The 18,862-nt window shown below is 42.8% G+C and overlaps 1 protein-coding gene across 1 annotated transcript; it reads right to left on the reverse strand.

The window, feature by feature from the left end:
• Positions 1–67: 67 nt before the first annotated feature.
• mycn (MYCN proto-oncogene, bHLH transcription factor) lies at positions 68–4,539 on the reverse strand. Its single transcript, XM_031744758.2, has 3 exons — positions 4,394–4,539; positions 3,334–3,970; positions 68–1,206 (listed from the first exon to the last, which is right to left on the reverse strand). Exons 2-3 carry the CDS (start codon positions 3,947–3,949, stop codon positions 413–415), a joined length of 1,410 nt encoding a protein of 469 aa, XP_031600618.2. The 5' UTR covers positions 3,950–3,970; positions 4,394–4,539; the 3' UTR covers positions 68–412.
• Between the last annotated feature and the right edge of the window lie 14,323 nt (positions 4,540–18,862).

Consider the following 18,862-nt stretch of genomic DNA (forward strand, 5'->3'; position numbering starts at 1 on the left):
ACAGAAGAAGGGAAGACTAAAAAAAGTGTGTCCTCTCTCCTTCCTCATGCTTTTTTGTTTTTCGTGTGTGTGTGTGTGTGTGTGCGCGTGCGTTTTTAATCTTTCTTTAATGTGACTGGATTGAAAAAGTAAACCCTAAACATTCTTAACGTCAACAAATGTGCAAAAAAAGTGGCGGCAGTGAAAGTCCGAGCATCCCCCCGCCCCCGGCACCCCGCCCCTCCAAGGTGTGTGTTGACATCTGAAGATAAACATCCTCTGAGATGTTGTGTTGGTGTGTGCACGTGTGCAACAGATATGGAGGCCTCTGCGTGTATCTTCTTGTGTATCAGACTTGAGTTGATGCAGAGGGGTGGGGGTGGGGGGGTCGTCCAGGGTATATTGTGAGTGTTTGTGTTGTAGCAGTTGTCTGTTAGCGAGTCCTTGCCTGCTCCAGCCGGCGCATCAGCTGTTGCCTCCGGACCTGGAGCCTTTCTTTCTCCTGCTGGAGCCTCATCTCTTCCGTCTCTAGCGAGTTCACATATTCGGTGGCCTTCTTAAGGATGAGCACCTTCGCCGCCTTCTCGTTGTGCGCCAGCTCCGGCACGTGGTCGCGCAGCGTCAGGAAGCTGGATCGCAGGTCGTTGCGGCGCTGGCGCTCCAGGATGTTGTGGTTGCGTCGGCGCTCGCTGTCCTCTGAGTCGGAGCTGCCTCTCGGGCTGCTGTCCCCGCTGGAGCTGCGCTTGCTGCGCACCCCTGATGTGCTGGTGACTGAGCTGCAGGATGAGGAGGAAGATGAGGAGGATGAAGAGATGGTTCTGGAAGGAAGGCGCGGGGCATCGGACACCTTTTGCTTCTTTGGAGGCGGGGTTGGGTCATCGTCTGAAGCATAGGGTGAGGGGGCTGCGTAGTTATGTTGCTGCTGGTGGACTGAACTTCTCTTCAAGATGAGCTCCTGAGGAGCCCGGCTGACGAATCGACTCACCACACCGGATCCGGACCCTGAGACAATTCCTTTTGCATCTTGACTTTTGGGGTGTACAGAGATGGTGACAGTGCCTGACGCCATGGGTGATGCCTTGGTGATTGTAGAGCGCCTCTTCTCTACTGTGACTACATCAATCTCCTCCTCTTCTTCTTCTTCTTCCTCCTCCTCTTCTTCTTCGTCATCTTCCTCTTCTTCTTCTTCTTCTTCCTCTTCCTCTTCGTCATCTTCGTCTTCCTCTTCTGAGAAAAGAAAACAACGTGAGTGATTAATTGCTCTGACACAGCACTATTCCCTTTGTGTGTGCCAGCAAGTGGCAGGTATACATGTGAGCGAGATCAAGGTGTAGGAGAAAGAATGTTGCTCAATTCTGTTTGCACAAGCAGAAACCTCTTAATGCTTAGTGTCAGTCATTTGGTAACTAATCTATTCTGCAGGAATTGACACGTTCAGTGTCAGCGCTGAGCAGACAGGTTGGATTTCTGCATTTCAGTCTCCCTCCCTTATTCAAAACTTTCTTAATCTTCTCTGGGGATGAGACAGCTTTAGTCTGGTGCTTTCAGTCTATTGGTGCACCTCCACTCACACTGAAAGTGTGCCAGTAGAATCAGACGCATTAAGAACTTAGGTTTAACTCTGACCTCTGAAGTTAAAAATCTCATTTCCACCTGAGCTCTTGATCTTAATACATGTGCTAATGTTGAGCTGAGCAGGTGACCCTTATCATCCGCGGGTGCTTTTGGGGTTGACAAGGAGTGACCAACCACGAAGCAGAGTGTGAGGCCCCGTTAAAATGCCTTTGTGATAACGGCTCCCATTATCAGCTCAGGAGCATCTGAGGAGTGTGGCATTTTACAGCTTATGGTAACCCACTTCAGACACTACTGCACCAGAATGTCTGAACACACATGCTGCACACACACACACACACACACACACACAGTTTATTCCTGTCATCACAACAAAGCTGGCCACAGCTGGCTGGATGAGGGGGTGTCGCTGATTTTGCCACATGTGTGGCTGGGATTTAGCTCTTGTTGTTTGAAATTCAGAATGGAACAGCTCTTTAATTGAGGTGGAATGAATATAAAGAGAAGAAAGTCTCAAAATTCATGTCTGAGGAGATATTAGTTTCAATTTGTAAACAGGAAAATGAAGAGGAGCAGTCCTTCACCATGCTTTTCCTGCGAACAGCTTCTGTTTTTTGTTTGTTTGTTTTTTAAATGGGGGTCCTCACAGTTTATCATTTAGGGTCAGTTTCCCCTTAATGTAAAAGTGCAGAAGGCGTGCTGCACAACGAAGAATGGGTCGCTTCAAACGCCAGAAGCGCATCGGGGCGGCAGTGTGCGCTGGACGGTGGGGCGGCAGGCGATCGGATCACCACCCTTTAAGCCCCAGACCTGGAGGGGCGCCAGGGAGACAGCTGTCGAGATGGAGCGCTTGTTCAAAGCTGTCACCCCCCCTCCCACACACACACGCACACACACGCCTAAAAGAAGCTCTCCTCCGTCCTCTTTTCTTCGCTGTGGAGGAGGTGTTTGGCAAGGTTGGCTGAGTCTATCCTCTGTGCCAAGCTGGGGGGCTTTGTACTACAGTTCCACAACGAAAACACGCTGATAAGGGCTGGTGTTTGTTTAGGGAACTTATAAAAGACCGGTGATGGAAGTCTTAGTTTTTAAGTACACATAACATTCATTACCCAATCTAAACACATCTAACATTATGATCCTGACACAAATCCCGTATTTCCGTTTTAGACATTATTTCTTGTTTTCTCTTTCTGAGTATTAATTTTAGATATCCCCACATCTCGGGCGGCAGTTGGCTCAGACTGTCTGTCTCAGACTGTGGAGTAAGTGTCAGTTTGTCACCCACTGTGCGCAAATTGTCCCTCAATTCATGCGTAATGAAAGCGTTCACGGTACCGTGAACCTGACACTTTATCAGCTCATCGCATTATTAAACACCTTTTCATCTCCTCCCACAACCTGGTCTGACTGTGAGTGTGTGTGTGATGTCTTTTTGTTTGGCTCAGATGCCAGCTGAGTTCAGTAAGTCACAGAATTCCCCATTTTACCGCCATCTGCCGGATGGAGACCTTGTTGATTACATAAACCTCGTTCACTGTGTCACTACTCCACTGCGCGATCATGTGCGCGTGTCTGTGTGTGTGTGTGTGTGTGTTATATCTAACGAGGTAATCCGATTCTAGACCAGTCATATGAACAAGCTGCACTCACTCCGATTTGTTAGGGTAGGGGCTTACAACAAAAACAACAGCAACAACAACAACCAATACAATAATAATAATAATAATAATAATAATAATAATAATAATAATAATAATAATAATGTCCTCAAATCCTTACCGGAGTCACTAGGCGCGCTCCCGTGGACCGTGGATGTAATAATGGTCCCAGATGAGTCCCTGGTGCTGTTTTTCTTGTTGATCGGGAAGGGGAACACTACTGTGGGGTCCACACACTCTGACATCGAGTTGCGGCTCACCACCTCCTGCGCCTTGACGCACACGCTCCTACTGCCTGCGGTCGCCGTGGAAATAGCTTTGCCGAGTTTCTCCGTAACCACCCGTTCCAGCTTTTCCCTGGCAGAAAAGCCACTCCACATACAGTCCTGGATGATGATGCTATTGGGATTAGAATCCAAAGCGGAGCCGAACAGATCGTCGGATGCTCCCCATATATCGTCCCCAGGCAGGAGCAGCAGCTCGGAAGCCCAGTCCAGTGGGTCCCCTAACCCGAAGCCAAGGGGGTCTGCTTCCGGCGAGGCAGTTGCCGGCTCTCCCGGTAGCGCGGCGCGGCTTGGAGAGAGGGGCGGAGTGGGCAGCAACTCGAATTTCTTCCAGATGTCCTCCCCCGGTGGCGCAGAGTCGGGACCGCAGAAGTAGAAGTCCTCATCCGGATAGAAACACGGTTGTAAGGAGTCAAACTCCAAATCGGAGTTTTTACTTATGATCGCCGGCATTCTATCCCACAATCGAAAAACCTGTGAAGAGACAAAAGATGGTTTAGTCCTCAGTGAAAGAGCGTCTCGTCACATTCCTTCTCTCCTCTATCACACCTGAAAACGGCGCTGTAGAAAGAGCATGAGCCAAAGCCCACACACAGACCCAGTCTGCTTGACTGAATTCCGCACTAACTCTTCTGTGGGGTTTAAAAGCCACAAAAATCTCAGAGGAGAATGTGCGTAAATGTGACCATGACGCACAGGCGGTGCAAAATGACTTTTTGACGCACGATTCACTAAAGACCCCCCAAGAAAAAAGATTAAGAAACAAAAAGCATGCTTACCAAAAAAATAAATAAATCAAATGACAACAATGAAATCGAGCAGACACTATGTTTTGCCTGAAATGGGAGAGAATAATAACACTTGTACGTTAAGCTGCTGAAGTGTGAAGACGCTCACCTTGTCCTGGCTTGGGATGATGTACGAAATAAAAATTTCTCGTATCTCGCAGTCAGTAATACAGAGACCAGAATGTGAGCAGTCATCTACTTTGGGAGCAAACACAGTCCTCTGACACACTTTCTGGATGGCCACAGAGTGTTATACACTCAGTAATGCGCTAGGAAGCTCCTCCCTCTCAAAGCGAGGGTCGGGCTTTCGTTTTGATGGACGCGGGAGACAGGAGCTTTCTTTCAAGGTGAATGGAGAAAACAGCCTAAACATCGTGAGCAGGAACGAAAGCCGGGGGGTGGGGGTAAAAAGGAAGAAGGGAAAAGGATGCAAAAGAAAAGTGTAAATGAGAGAATATTCTCATCATGCATTATTGATACACTCAGGCAAACTGTCTTATCTGTTCAATGGGGTGTCATACGAAACTGAAGCAGAAGCAAGACAAAGTGCAAGCTGGTGTTAGTGAGCTCTACCCCAAGTGTTTTATGTCTGTTTATAATTAATTAATTGATTATTAATTGAGTTTTTGAGTTGAGAAAAAAAAAAAAAAAAAAAGAAGAAACTTTTTGGGATGAAAGTAACAAAAACCAACGTAATACATTAATCTTTCATGAAACGCATGTTAGAACAGGGTAAGACTCAGCTTTATAAATGCAATCCATGTGTTTATGTATTTGTTTAAGTTGTTATGAACACGTGTCAGTAATTCAAAATTATGTTAAGAGATGTTTTCCTACACAGCAAACCCTCCTGGCCCTGTAGCTGTCCTGTAGAGCTCTAAATGTCATCTTCTCTTTTGTCTGTGGACCACCAGCATTTCAGGATGAAAGACAAAGTAGGGCTCACTGCGCCCTCACACGGACACACCCCAAAACAACAGTGGAAACGCGCTCTAACACGACCGAGTGAGCAAGACAAAGACATAAAAACACCAGATCGGGGTTTTTTTTCTCTCTCCGCCAAAATTAAAGACAGAATGCAAGTCGGTAAAAATAACAAACTTCTCCTGGGTTTGAAGGAGGAGCATTTTCAGGGACAACCGGCTGTGCAGGAGAGATTTCAGCTGTCTCCGGGATAAGACAAAATTCAAGAAGAGCTTGTTACGTAACCCCAAGCGGTGGTTGTAGTTGGAGTCATTCCCATTCCCTTTTTAATGACAGCTTTAGGAAGAATGGCGCATCTGTAATTATGCGCACAGGCACAGGCGTACACACACAGTCCTGATACTGACTTGCAGGGAAAACGTTTACAAAGCAGATTCCGGTTCAACGCCAGCTGTGGGCAGGAAGAGTGACGGCTTCCAGTTATTTTCAGACAAACAATGGAGGATGATAAAAACAGCATTTAATATTTTGAGATTCTATCTTTTTTTCTCCTATGAACAATTGACATTAATCATAAATGTGACTGCGATGATATATTTGTTAATGAATGAAAAAAAAAAGATGTTTTAAATTTAGAGCTACCAGCCATTTCATAACAGAAAAAGTCCATTTTAGTTCATCAGTAAACTTTTTTTTTTTTTGTGAGGGGTTGAGGTTGAGTTCAAAGGACTAAAGCCAGCGAAAAGTGAGAATCCGCAGCTGTCTGGTGTACGGAGTAGGAATAGTAGGGAGTTTCCTGGGACTTTTTATGCAGCTCCCAGGAACATGGAGAGATGGGTTTTGAGTGAGAAACGCCATGAAATCATGGTTCTTGCCAGTTAGATCCTTTTTATTTCTCTCAAACTACCGTTGAGCTTGACCCTTCGGCAGCTTCCTCTACTGTGAAACAGGGCAGAGAGTGGGAGTGAGAACAGAAGGGGAAGGGTTTTTTTGTATTTATTTATTTATTTATTGTCCACTGTGGATCAGTTGAGCACAGGAAGCTGTTTACTGCTCCTATGGACCAAAAAAAAAAACAAAAAAAAACAGTCAAAAGCAATGATGGTTTCATGGTGTTATGAAGTGTCTTGGCATAGAGTTAAAAACACTTGCTGAAACAGATGAGATGAAGAGATGCACACGCACATTTCTTTGCATTGAATTTGCCCAGATGTTCTTAAAATATTATCACTGGTTATTTGAAGTAACACCAGAAAGCCATTCTCATTCCCAGCCTAAATAAGATAAAGGGGCAACTCCAGCTCTTTCCCTGAAGTTGTCAACTGTAAATTAATTTGTTGCTTAATATGTAGCTCAGTAGAATCCATAATTATATAGAGAAAAGACAGATTTGCCAGAGGTGGAATAATGCTGGAGGAATAATGCTTTCCTTGTTTTTATGACAATTTGCATGCCCAGTACCCCGTCCCAGCATTCGCCACTGGACCGGGACATGGATGGTTAAGCAATTAGGCCAGTTTTGATAAAAGATTCATAAGTCACCCCAGTGGATAGCGCAAACACAAGCATGTTGTGAGTAAATTCTACTGCTGTGACAGGCTGTGTGCGGTCAGAGAGCATTCATACGATATTAATATTTGAATTGCGTGCATCAGAATGTGTGTGTGTGGTGGCTGCGTATGTGTGTGTTGATTCTTACTGATGTCACATATCATTCAGAGCAAACATTCAGTGATGTAGTGGGCTTGAAGCTATACAGCTGATACGGTATACATGATCACATCACCATGACTTGCAAATATTCATAAGCTGTCCACGGTGTATGTTCTCCTTGAGTGTTTTGGAGATGAAATACAGACTTGTTTACTCCTTTAAAACATTGTATACATGTATGTTAGATGTGTATGATTAAAACACATGGTTTATTGACTTTAAGCACTAATTTAAACTAGGCTTGAGAAGAGATGAAGGGCAACTCTCTTCCTGCAACTTTCCTCAACACATTCAACTCTGCTATTATTAAAAAGACTATATTTTTGGAAACCTTTTTAGGTGCTTTGTCTTCTCCAAGGTTTAACAAATATCATCAAAAAACATCATTTGTAATACAAACAATAATCCTCTGTTTTATATCACTCCTGCCCGGTGATATTGAAAATCTGTATGTTTCATATGGGTATTTCAGCATGTTTTTGCAAGTATCTAAATCTTTAAGGTGTATTTAGAGTCGAGAGAGACGTTGCACAGTGTCATCACTAGAAAATCCTTGTACAAATCCAGCAATTTCAGGTCATAAATTAATCTGTGCTCTGCTCAGTTGTGTAAGGCATTGAGTCTCTTTTTCTGTAATCGTGTCAGGTCAGGTTGCACAGTGGCAATCCTCTGCTAAAACAAACCAATTCCAAGAAGAGGCCGTATTTGTTCTCGATCCACACCATTACATTTCAGCTCCGGCGAGTCCCCCATCCCACAGACCACACCTAAACAGCAGAGCCTACACACCCACTCCTTCCCCCAACACCTTCACATTTACCTCGCTCCCCAAGGTAAAATAGGTGGTAACCTTATCCCTAAGGTCCACCTGGGGAAGCAGTGTCTGAGATTTAGTGGCACCTAGTGGTTAGGGTTACAGACTGCAGCCAGAATGCCCCTCACTTCACGCTCCCCTCACAAATGTTTTAAGGAAATTTCACTAAAAATGCACACATACACAAACACACACACACAAATACAGAAGACTCTCTTTAGAGCCAGTGTTTGGTTTGCCCATTTTAGGCTACTGTAGAAACAAAGAGGTGCAAAATGTAGGGATTCAAGTAAAAGGTCCTGCTACATCTGTAGAGCTATAATGGATTGGGTGGAGGAACAGCTGGGAGACGATATGGGTATATCAGTATAACAGTCAACTCCAATAAGGCTGATTTTTTTGAATGCCTTCAGAGTTTGATGACCAACCTGCGAAAACTGTATTTAAAAAATAGCAGAAACTCATTTAAAGGTTTGGGCTCTTGTTTGAACAAAGTAAATAATGTGATGATGTAACTTTGAGCTTTGGTGCTTTTTTACATATTTCTCTGCAGTGTGTGTGTGTGTCCAGAAGTCAGGATGTAAAAAGCAACTTAGCTAAGTCCACAAAAGACACATAAGGCTGCAACGTGCCCTTTTTCAAATGCCTAGCAGCGAAACAGCCAATCACAGCCATTTACCAATGGTTTGATCTGGTACTAACACCTTTCTTATTGCTTATAGCAATCGATCCCCCTACACACTGCACCTTTAACAGAAACCTTCACAGAAATCCAACCGCTTCAGTCTCATTTGAAGTTACTGTTCCACCCTTTTTTTTCATTATTTCTTGGCACTGGTTCAAGAGGACAGTGTAATATATAATTTATGCTTCATGAGTTTTTAATCCTCTTTAGAGTCAACCTAGCATGCAGGCTAACCAAATGTCATGCATGGACACTGTGGTTGATTTTCTGTTAAGGAGCACGCGTGTCTATTCCAAAAGTCCTGAGTGGAATCTGACCGTTCACATGCAGCAGATGATGATTCAGGTTAAAGGAAGCCTTTTATTTTTAATGCTGCCGCCAGTTATGACTTCACCAGGATTTTGTAAGACACTTAACTTTGTAAGGGAAAGAAGGAGCGAGTTACAACAAAGCCCTGAGGAATTTCTATGAGATTTCTATTGCCATTCCTCAGTGAAAAACCCCGCCAAAAACATTTTTCGACCATTAGAAAGCCATATAAACTAATATGACAGACATGCTTGGAAAAATGTTTGTTTTCCCATGTCTATTTTTGGTCCTCGTTTTCCCATCAGGACTATTTTGGGAAGAATAAACTTGCTGAGGAAGTAGTTTGGCCTTTAGATATTACATTTTGAGAGTGCCAAACGTGTGCCTGTGTGAAGAAGTGTCTTGTTAGATCTTGCCCTCAAACTGTGTCTTAAGTATGCCTACAGGTCTACCTGTGCAATTAAACCCGGCACATCACATGATTCATGAAACATGTAAACATCACTTTTTCCACTTGAGTACTGCTTCTGAATATTATTTTCAGGATTTCTAGTGCAATCCATTCCACCCAGGTTAATGCTTCCTTTGTCGTGCTCCGAGATCCTTGAAAGTGCGAAAGAATACAACAGCACACTAACCCCCTGGGAGACATTTCCATGTAAAGTCTAGAAAGCCACAGAAAATATTTTGCAACAGAAAAGCAAATTTGCATGACTATGTTTCAAAAGCAAAGCCATTGCAACTACAGGTAGTGTCATCATATCTCAGTGTGAGAAAAGATACAGGTTTGCTTGGTTGGCTTCATCGAAGGTTGCTGCCAAGGGAGTACAGAAACACATTAACTGTTAGGATCTTTACCTGCCAGTGCCAGCTCAGGAATGCATAAAAAGATGTCATGCAAATGATGAGAAGGCATCCAGCCACAATGTGGGAGCTTATTTAGAGATGAAAAGTGATATGAGTATCTACTTTTTTTTTGTTTGGGTTTTCACCTTTTTTTTTTTAAGATTTTAAAGAAAAAGATTTCAAAAGGTGTTTGCACTGAGGAACAATCCCATTGTGAAGGTGGGACTAGATGTTATCTACATCGTAGATCTCTTTGGAGCGTCCCATGTTAGGGAGTTGTTTATTTATTCATTAAATTGATCCGTTCTGGCCTTCAACAGTTCCCATAAAGCGTAAAATAGGATACAGCATTGGGTGTAATTGTCCATCGCTGTTGTGGCATGGATCATATTGCAAGTTATGGATCAAGTCGCCACCGTAAACCAAACTCCAGACCTCCCAACGATGCACAATCGGAAATCAATACGAGATAAATTAACAGCATGGGTCACGCTAATGTGATCCACTGAGTCTGATCTGCTCTTTTCACAGTGAGGTGGAAAGTTTATCCATCACTCCGTCACTTGGACACTATCACAGGGAAAACGCGCCCCCACAGCCCCACTGCACCTATTTACAAAAAGCTCGCCAGACATAGCCTGGGAGCAGGGCTTAGCCGTTTAAAGTGGCGTGTGTAAATTCAGTTTTGCCTTGACAGCTTTATAGGCCCATTGTTGCTCTCTTGTGGAAAAAAAGGGAGGATTTTGGTGTGTTTGTGGAGCTGTGAATCAGGGGAAGGAAGCCTTATTTAACTGATATTGGTGTGGGTATCAGTCACACGCACACAGAAAAACCACAGACTGTTAAACAAACTCCAGTCTGATAAGAAAAGCCATACAATAAGCAACTCTCCGATGCCTGCTCATTAGAAAGAGAGAATGGCCACCTGACTCAGCAGTGTCTTTCAGCTCGTTGTTGTGTTTTTAAAGACAGCAGTGTCACTGTTTTAGTTCATTCTGAACATTCTCATCAGGGTACATTTGGCTGCAGCACACACCTGTTTTTGAGGAAAACGCTGGACAAACGTGGACCACCTGGTCAGGACAGACACATTTAGAAACTAAGTAGTGAGCTTCCCAGAGACACCCCAATAAATTCCAGTGGATAATAATCTGTATGAAATGAATATGCAGATATTTGTAAGACGACAAGATTTGTTTGTGGTTTTTGTTTCTCTTCCAAATACTGTTGACCAATCACATCTAAGCAGTCTTTGGTTGCATGCAATTAAGCCGTCCACCCGAAATACCTCAGATTCACCACTCTTATTTTCATTTTGTGCACATCCTACAAATACAAATATAAACAAATATATCCTACAAATCTAAACTTTCCTTCTTCAGCTTTTTGCAGCAGCAGCCACAATAGCCTTGTTCAACGCAGCATTTCAACACAGGCTATCTTAAAATATTAACGGATCTTGTTTTGTGTGCTAACAAATCAGCAGTACATGTGCTGAAAGTGACATTCATGACTGCGGGTGACCTCCACTGACTGGTTAGTGCAGCTGTTGCTTAGTTTTGATAGCGGGACAGATAACGCATAATGCATTTGTGTAATGATAACATAACCAGCTTGACTGTGACTCAAGATAAACGGTCATGTGGGTTTTGAAGGGGAAAAAGGAGCTAGATAGCTTTACGCTAAGTGACTTGTTTATTGATGAACACCGATGGAGACAGTGATATCAAAAGTCTTTGTTTGGATTTGTCTTTACCTCACACATGCAAGCACTGCATGTTCCCTAACACCACCCTCATGTCTATGAACAGGTATTAAATTCTTTCACTTCCCCTCCATATTATGTATATTCATAAACAGATAATCTGCACAGTACCAGCTCTTGGCCCCAGTGAACCCGGGAAAGCTCTGATGGAGGTCAATGAGCTCTTTTTAGCATCTCCCCCTCCTCCTCGGCCCGTCTTTATCTCCTTGCATTTGTTTTGATCCTCAGGGGTCATTAGCAAGACTAAATGTTTGTCTGCTCACAAAGGGAGATGGTTAATATGTTTCAACGCATCCATTTGTCAGGCTTCTTGCCTCTTGCTGCACATTGTGTGAAAGGGGAGCTTAGCATCTCAACTGGCATTTCAAGACTTGCAAGCATTTCAACACCTCCGGCAGGAGAGGCCCACAGTGCGTCTGTGTGTGTGTTCACATGTGAACATTTGTTTATGCACGTATGTGCGTGTCTAAATACATTCCTCCTCGAGGGTTGGGTTCCCAGCCTCCTGGTCTATATATCACCCCTGAGATCATCAATGTGTAGTTTGAAGAGACTAAAAAAAAGAGAACTTTTTGCTTCCTGCAGACATGATCCATCCTGTCGGTCTGCTCTAGTCAGATTAGTGTGACTTACGAGAATTAGGAAGGGGTTGAGCAGAAGAGAGAAAATGAAGAAAGGAGAAGAAGAAAGGCAAAAAAGAGAAGAGAAGAAAGAAGAATTATTTGCTCGCAAGGCAAGCAAAGGAAACCAATGTAATAAATTTTAAGTGAATGGTTGTGTTGACAGGAAGTAGTGTCGTTAGCACCGTTTTAATGATATCATTGGTGATTTGTTGAACTCTGGCCTAAACAGGAAGTCGGCCGTCCAGAAAAATGTCTGTGCTAGCAACGTCCAGCTATCAGTGGGCAAAGGATCCATTTGTCTCTGCGATGAGTGACTCTTTCCTCCTGTGCTGGACCCTCCTGCAGTATTCAGAGCTCACAATTTTAACCACCAAACGTCAGGTCTGTTGAACTGCCACTACACTAATACAAATAAGGTCCCAAACAAATAAAGCAATTATATAAAATAAATCATGTATTGTCAGAATATTGAACGATAAATTATGATAAACTGCAAATTAAAACTGCATAATTGAAGCTATAATGAAATGTAGTAGAGATGCACAGTCTGGAAAAAACCTATAAATGCATGAATGTGTAATGATTACATTACATACACTAACTGGCCACTTCATTAGTTACATGCATTCATCAATTGATCAACAAAAATCTTCAAATAAAAAAATGCATTAGATACCTAATGCATTGAGGCATGTAGACATGGTCAAGGCAACCTGCTAAAGTTCAAACCGAGTATCAAGATTGGGAAGAAAGGGGAGTTTTGTGACTTTGAATATGGCATGGTATATGCCAGACAGGCTAGTTGGAGTATTTCAGAAACTGCTCCTCTACTGGGATTTTCCCACAAAACAACCATCACCAGGATTTACAGAGAATGATCCAAAAACGAGAAAATATCCAGTGAGAGACAGTTCTCTGGGCAAAAATGCCTCGTTGATGCCAGAGGTCCAAGGAGAATGGCCAGACTGTTTCAATCTGATAAGAAGGCGACTCATAAAATCCACTTGTTACAACCTAGGATTGCAGAATGCTCAGCATGCGAAACCCTGAAGCAGATGTGCTACAGCACCAGAAGATCAAACCAGGTGCCACTCCTGTAAGCTAAGTACACAAAACTGAGGCTAGAATTTACGACAGAAGACAAGAGAAGATTGAAGAAACTTGCCTGCTCAGATCAGTCTCAATTGTCCTGCAATATTTGGATGGTATGGTGAGAATTTTAAGCAACATTAAAGCTTGGATCCTGCCTTGTATCAACAGTTCAGCCAGTTAGTGGCAGTGTAATGACGTGTGGGTAGATTTTCTTGGCATATTTTGGGTTCTTTTAGTACCAGCTGAGCACGAGCATTGTTTAAATATCTCAGCCTACCTAACCATGCCCATCTTTTAATACATACTTTCAGCGCCATGTATTGGCACATTAGCCTGTGCCTAATGTATGAAATACAAGAAGAGTAGCACATACCAGTGCATGTGTACGGTATGGAAAAAGCGTGTGTTTAAGCACCTCGTTGCTAAATGGCAGTTATTTCCTAATGAGATGTAAATGACTGTAGGAGGTGGTCCCCCACTCACTCAGTGGGACGCCTTTCCACTTTTGAAGTCCTGATTTTGGGGGTCTAGGCGTTGTCATAGTGATGCTCCCACTGACGGTCCCCCTGATGGTCTCTAGAGAATTGGCTTTGGTTGGAGTATTGACAGGCATGTGGCAGCCTTGGTGTATTTCTTCTCTTCTCCTCTCCTCCCCTCATTCTCACATCATCCTCCCTCAAGCTTTTAATATGAAAGCATGCCTGGCACACAAAATCATTGTTGTAAGCAAAAAAAATGTCAATTCCCGTTGGCATTAAACACTTAGATTAAAAATGTGCAATGTATGCAAAGCACATTATATATAGAAGCTTTGTTTGCATGATGTGTTTTGAAGTTTCTGGAGTTTGAAATGAAAGCTGGGGATATAAATACCTCATGTGAGGTAAAAGAACAGAAGAGCGTTAGTATGTAGCTCCCAGTTGCACATTTCTTTCTTTCTGTGCATTCAGTGACTTTGAGTCTCTTCACAAAGGACAGTTGCGTTGCAGGAAAATGAACGTAGAGGGCATCGAGTTCAGTGTGACCACCAACAAGGTAATATGCCAGACATACCATGCTGTTCCATCTGTTCATGGTTTAGTGCGCATGGAAATTAAAAGCATGCCACCTGCCGGAATGCAATGCTCATTTATTTATATGACACATGGATGTTATGCACAGAAATGCACATACTGGAAGCAAAAAGGGACAGAAACACACTGTGAGATGGACAAGTGGCAGACATAATCAGAGAAAGAGATAATGGGATGATTAATATTCAAGATTCAGGGACACTGTGTTCCCACTACAACCCACTGACCCAGCAGATCACCCTGTCTTGTCATCATTGATCATCCTTTGCTGTCAATTGATGTGATTGTATTGGAACGGAAGGTCTTTGTGGATGAATTCCTGACAGGCACCAGTAGCCTACAGGCCTGTGACCTTTGTGCCCTCCACAAGGTCAACCCTTCTAAAAAAAACTTGCTCGACAGCCTTCCCCCCTTCCTCCATCTTCTGACTTCCATCATGTGATCCACTAAGTGTTCTTTTTATGGTATGTAATTAGCAATCTTTTATATATATTCTCTCTCTCTAAATGTATATATGTATATATGTATATTTATATTTATCAAACTGTTGTGACAAACTGTACCTGGACCGAAAAGAAATCAGCTTAAGGTGGAAGTCATGGTAAGGCAGGCAAAAAACTGATGACACTGAAGGAAATACATTTTTAATCACATCACATCACGTTTTCTTTTTCTTTTCTTTTTTTGCCTTTTATTCACTCGAAACCTCATATTTACATAACCTGGTTTCTGTTATTCAGTGTAATCTGGTGATTAGAAGAATTTTTATCAATATACTTGTCCTATATAAGATCTGGTGCTTGACTGGATGTTATTGCAATTAGTCATGGTCATGTGACTGTTCTCAGGCGATTTAAGATGATGCTGCCTGGTGTTACCGTCATGCAATAAATAATGAATTTGGAATTCTGCTGTGTGCGAACTATTAATTCCCTGCACCTTTCCCACAGGATGTGTGAGGATTGTTTTTTGTTCATTTATTGGATATGCAGAGTATGCATGGCCAACCAATTGTAAATGGACAGATTCTCATATAGCACTTTTCTACTCTCCGGGAGCACTCAAAGCGCTTTATACAACATGCCACATTCACACAGGCACTTTCTTCTATGCTTTTAAGTGCTTTCTAACTAACATTCAGACTCTGATGAATGCATCGGAGAGCAACTTGGAGTTATTATCTTGCCCAAGGATATTCGGCATGCAGACTGGGGGATACAGGGATAAAACCACCAACCTTCCAACCAGCAGATGACCTGCTCTACCTCCTGAGCTACAGCAGAAGGAGTTGAAGAAAGAGTTGTTACAGTATATGGACAAAAGTACTGGGCCACCTATACATTGCACTTACAGGAGCTGCTCGGCCATCGAAACCCATGCCGTGAAGCTCCCAGTACACAGTTATCATACTGATGTTAATCCCAACAAAACGTCGGTGACTTTTGCGCATTATGAGCCTTACCACTCAGTTACACTTTACAATAATACCCATTACAGCCGATCATCAAATATTTAGAAGAAGCAACATTTCATGACTTGCTGCTGTGGTGGCATCCTATTTATAGTACCACCCACCTGTGGCAATGGGACTGAAAACACTGAAATTTGCCAATTAGCAGCTGTGTCTTTAGTATATCTTAGTGCCAGTTACAAAGAGGCTTGATGGAACTGTGCCTCTAAAACAATAATGATATGCTGTTAGGTTGCAAACAAATGAGGTAAAAATAATATAATATTGCAATCAGCTGAAGTTTTGCCACAACTAAAGAATCACTTGGTTCCTTTGAAAAGAGATGTGATAAACTGTTTTAGCTGTATCTTATAATCAGCATCTCTCACTGTTACATTCTTGAACATTACACTTGTATCTTTTCTGACCATATGAGCTCACATCCTCTAAGCAGGACCGGTGTGTGTCTGTATGTATGTGTGTGTCCCATAAGATTTCCACGAGGCCACCGAGGCCCATTATCTCACTTAGTAATCACTGTGCTAAATTTAACATGGAGGATAAGGGGAAATCAGGCCCAAATCAAAGGGCCTGTTATCTGCTCAGTGCTTATAGCGCAGATTATGAAACATCACGGTGATCTGATAAACATATGGGCAAAGAGCAGGGCACAAACATCTGCACGCCTGCTGGCCACACAGGAACAGGGAAGACTTTATCCCACTGCAAGCCCCCAGTGAAAAAGAGGAAGCTGGCCAAAAGGGAAGTGTAGACACAATATTAGAATGTGTATGTTTGTGTGTGTGAGAGAGCTAGTTTCTAGTAAACCTCCTGGCAATGACATGCTTGGCAAAGGGTTGAGGAAACAGTCCCTAAGTTACCTTTGGACTGATTGTGTTTGAGTTGAGGAAAGGAGGGAGGGAGTGGGTGTTTTTGGTAGATGGGTGGGTGGTGAGGACTTGGATGGAGGAGAACAGGAAGACAGATCGCCTATGGCGAGCAGGACTTCCTGTTAGATCCAGGTCAGTAAGTTGCAGCATGACACTAGGAGGGGAAATGGTCTGTAATCGCAACAATCAACGTGATTAGCTTGAGCAAGCTGCAGTGCCAGACCTCAGTCTGCCACCCAGGTTGTTGCTGGCCTGCAAGCACCCTCAGCATCGCTGCATGGGAATGGTCAGGGTGGGAATACAAGAGACCGGATCCCTTTTCACACCTGAAAGGGTCACAATTTTATATTTGATCCAGTTAATTTTAATATGCAACTGCAATTTTGCAAACATACTTCACCACTTTATATGGCATAGATGCATATGCTACTTCTTGTCATCATCACCCGTGAGGGCTTTTGTATTCTGGTTTTATACTTGACATTAATTTGTTTAAAAATGGGACGGGTGTGTCTTCCACTGTAAAGTCATATCTGCTGCTAGCTTTACAAGAAGCATGTATGCATCCGTCTTTTATCTTTTTTATCGTTCGTCCTCTTAAATCCCCTCTCCTCTCATTTTCAAAAACACCTAAAAAGTGTCGTCATGTTGAGTATCTGTCTCTGTTAGACCTTATATCAACCTTCTTCCCAGAATGTGTTGCTGCAGCTCACAATTCGTGTAATTAGTCCAAAAGCTAAGACCCTCCAAAAAATTTTCAGACTTAAAATGAACTAAAACATGCCTCATTCTGAGTGCAAGGAAACAAGAAAAGGCTGTGGCTAAAAAGATGGAGGGATCCCTTAAGCCATTAGTTCAGTATTTTGACCTTATTTAGAATATGAATTGTGGGAAAAAGACAACAACTTCCTCTTTTATGGGGTCAGAAAAGAAACCAGTGCTATGTCAGAAACAAACAGCTTGTCTTAGGGAGAGAAATCCCAAATAGTGTATAATAGTTGTTTTATGTTACAGGCCACTTTTGAACAACCAGGATCAGGGTTAGGCAAATATATAATGCAATCAAATGCAAGGACATGCTAAATCCAAGAAAGGTCAAGGTGGATAGGAAGAAAAATGTCACAAATCTCATTCCTAAAGTTACAGAGTTGCTGGCCCGATAGAAAAGACTGCCACAACTCACAAAATTTAGGCCCAAGATATGAAAATAAACATAAAAAACATAAAATGAAAGCTCTTTTGTAGTTAATTAAGAGAACAAGAAAGCAGCCTTGTGCCCTGCTGCATCTAGTGAGTGCTCATTTGTCTGTGACTTAGCATTCCCAGAGTATCCATCTTTTTGTGTCTAAACAGGCTGTCAATCACCACGCTGGCACTTCCTGTTTACCTGTCCCATTGACCTCCTCTTTGGAGAGTCACCGGTGCTGAGTGCTCCAGGCAGCCCTGAGGACATGCACTCACATGGCCAGCTTCAAAGTTAAGGCAAAGTTTACCCAGAGTTGAGCTTCCACAGGCTGCCCTGCTGTTCACTGGGGTTGTGTGCTCAGATAAGAAGGCTGCTTCCTGGTCTAAACATACACAGACAAAGAGAAAACAAAGAAGGACAGGCAGAAAGAAAAAAAGAGGAGGCTTGGAGGCAAACAGCGAAATCTTATCGCAGGTATCATTTGTTTGAAAAGTGAATCAATAATTTAGAGAGAGTGTGGATGTGTAGACGTTTGGTTGGATATGTTGTCCAAGCTACCAAATGAAACTTGGCAAAATCAAATAGAATTGATGGGGCGTGGTGGGGTTTGTAGTTTCGCACGATTTCTTTGAACTGGTCTTTTTCCACTACAAAAATATTTGTACACCCAAGTCATTACATTTTATTTATATAGCACCAAAACTAAACAACAGTCTGCTCAAGGCGCTTTATATTGTGAGGTAAGGACATCAGAAAATTAAAACACAGTCTTTTAGGTTTTCATGGCATTTTTTGCACCGTTTTTTAATGTTGTTTGTTTTTTAAAACTCACACTTGAAATTGTACTCGGGCTTAAGGTTACGGTGAGGCCACTTTGAGTGATGGTTGTATATGAAACTGGCAGCTGTAGCTGCTAGCTACTGCTGTGCCTCACCTCAGCTAATTTTAGTCACTGAACTCCCCCTCTTGACTACCCCTCTTGGAACATTTTAAAGCAATTGTCTGACAAAAAATTACGGCTTACTATGTGGTTAATTATGCTCAGCGTTTCCGAAAAGGTCTTTGTTCAGGCTTTGGTGAGTGAAATTGAAGTATTTTTTTGTAGGTCACTTAGGAATAATTAGCATGGGTCTGTGTGGCCTGTGTATGGTCACTTCTGGCTGCAAAATAACAAGATGTGATGGCCACAGTGCTAAACTTAGCTTCAA

This window comes from Oreochromis aureus, linkage group 15 (assembly GCF_013358895.1).
Source record: "Oreochromis aureus strain Israel breed Guangdong linkage group 15, ZZ_aureus, whole genome shotgun sequence".
NCBI lineage: Eukaryota > Metazoa > Chordata > Actinopteri > Cichliformes > Cichlidae > Oreochromis > Oreochromis aureus.

Coding starts and splice junctions, on each gene's coding strand:
- mycn (XM_031744758.2), bottom strand. CDS start 3,949: ATGCCGGCGATCATAAGTAAAAACTCCGATTTGGAGTTTGACTCCTTA. Junction 1,207..3,333: donor GAGCGCGCCTAGTGACTCCG/GTAAGGATTTGA, acceptor TTCTTTTCTCAG/AAGAGGAAGACGAAGATGAC.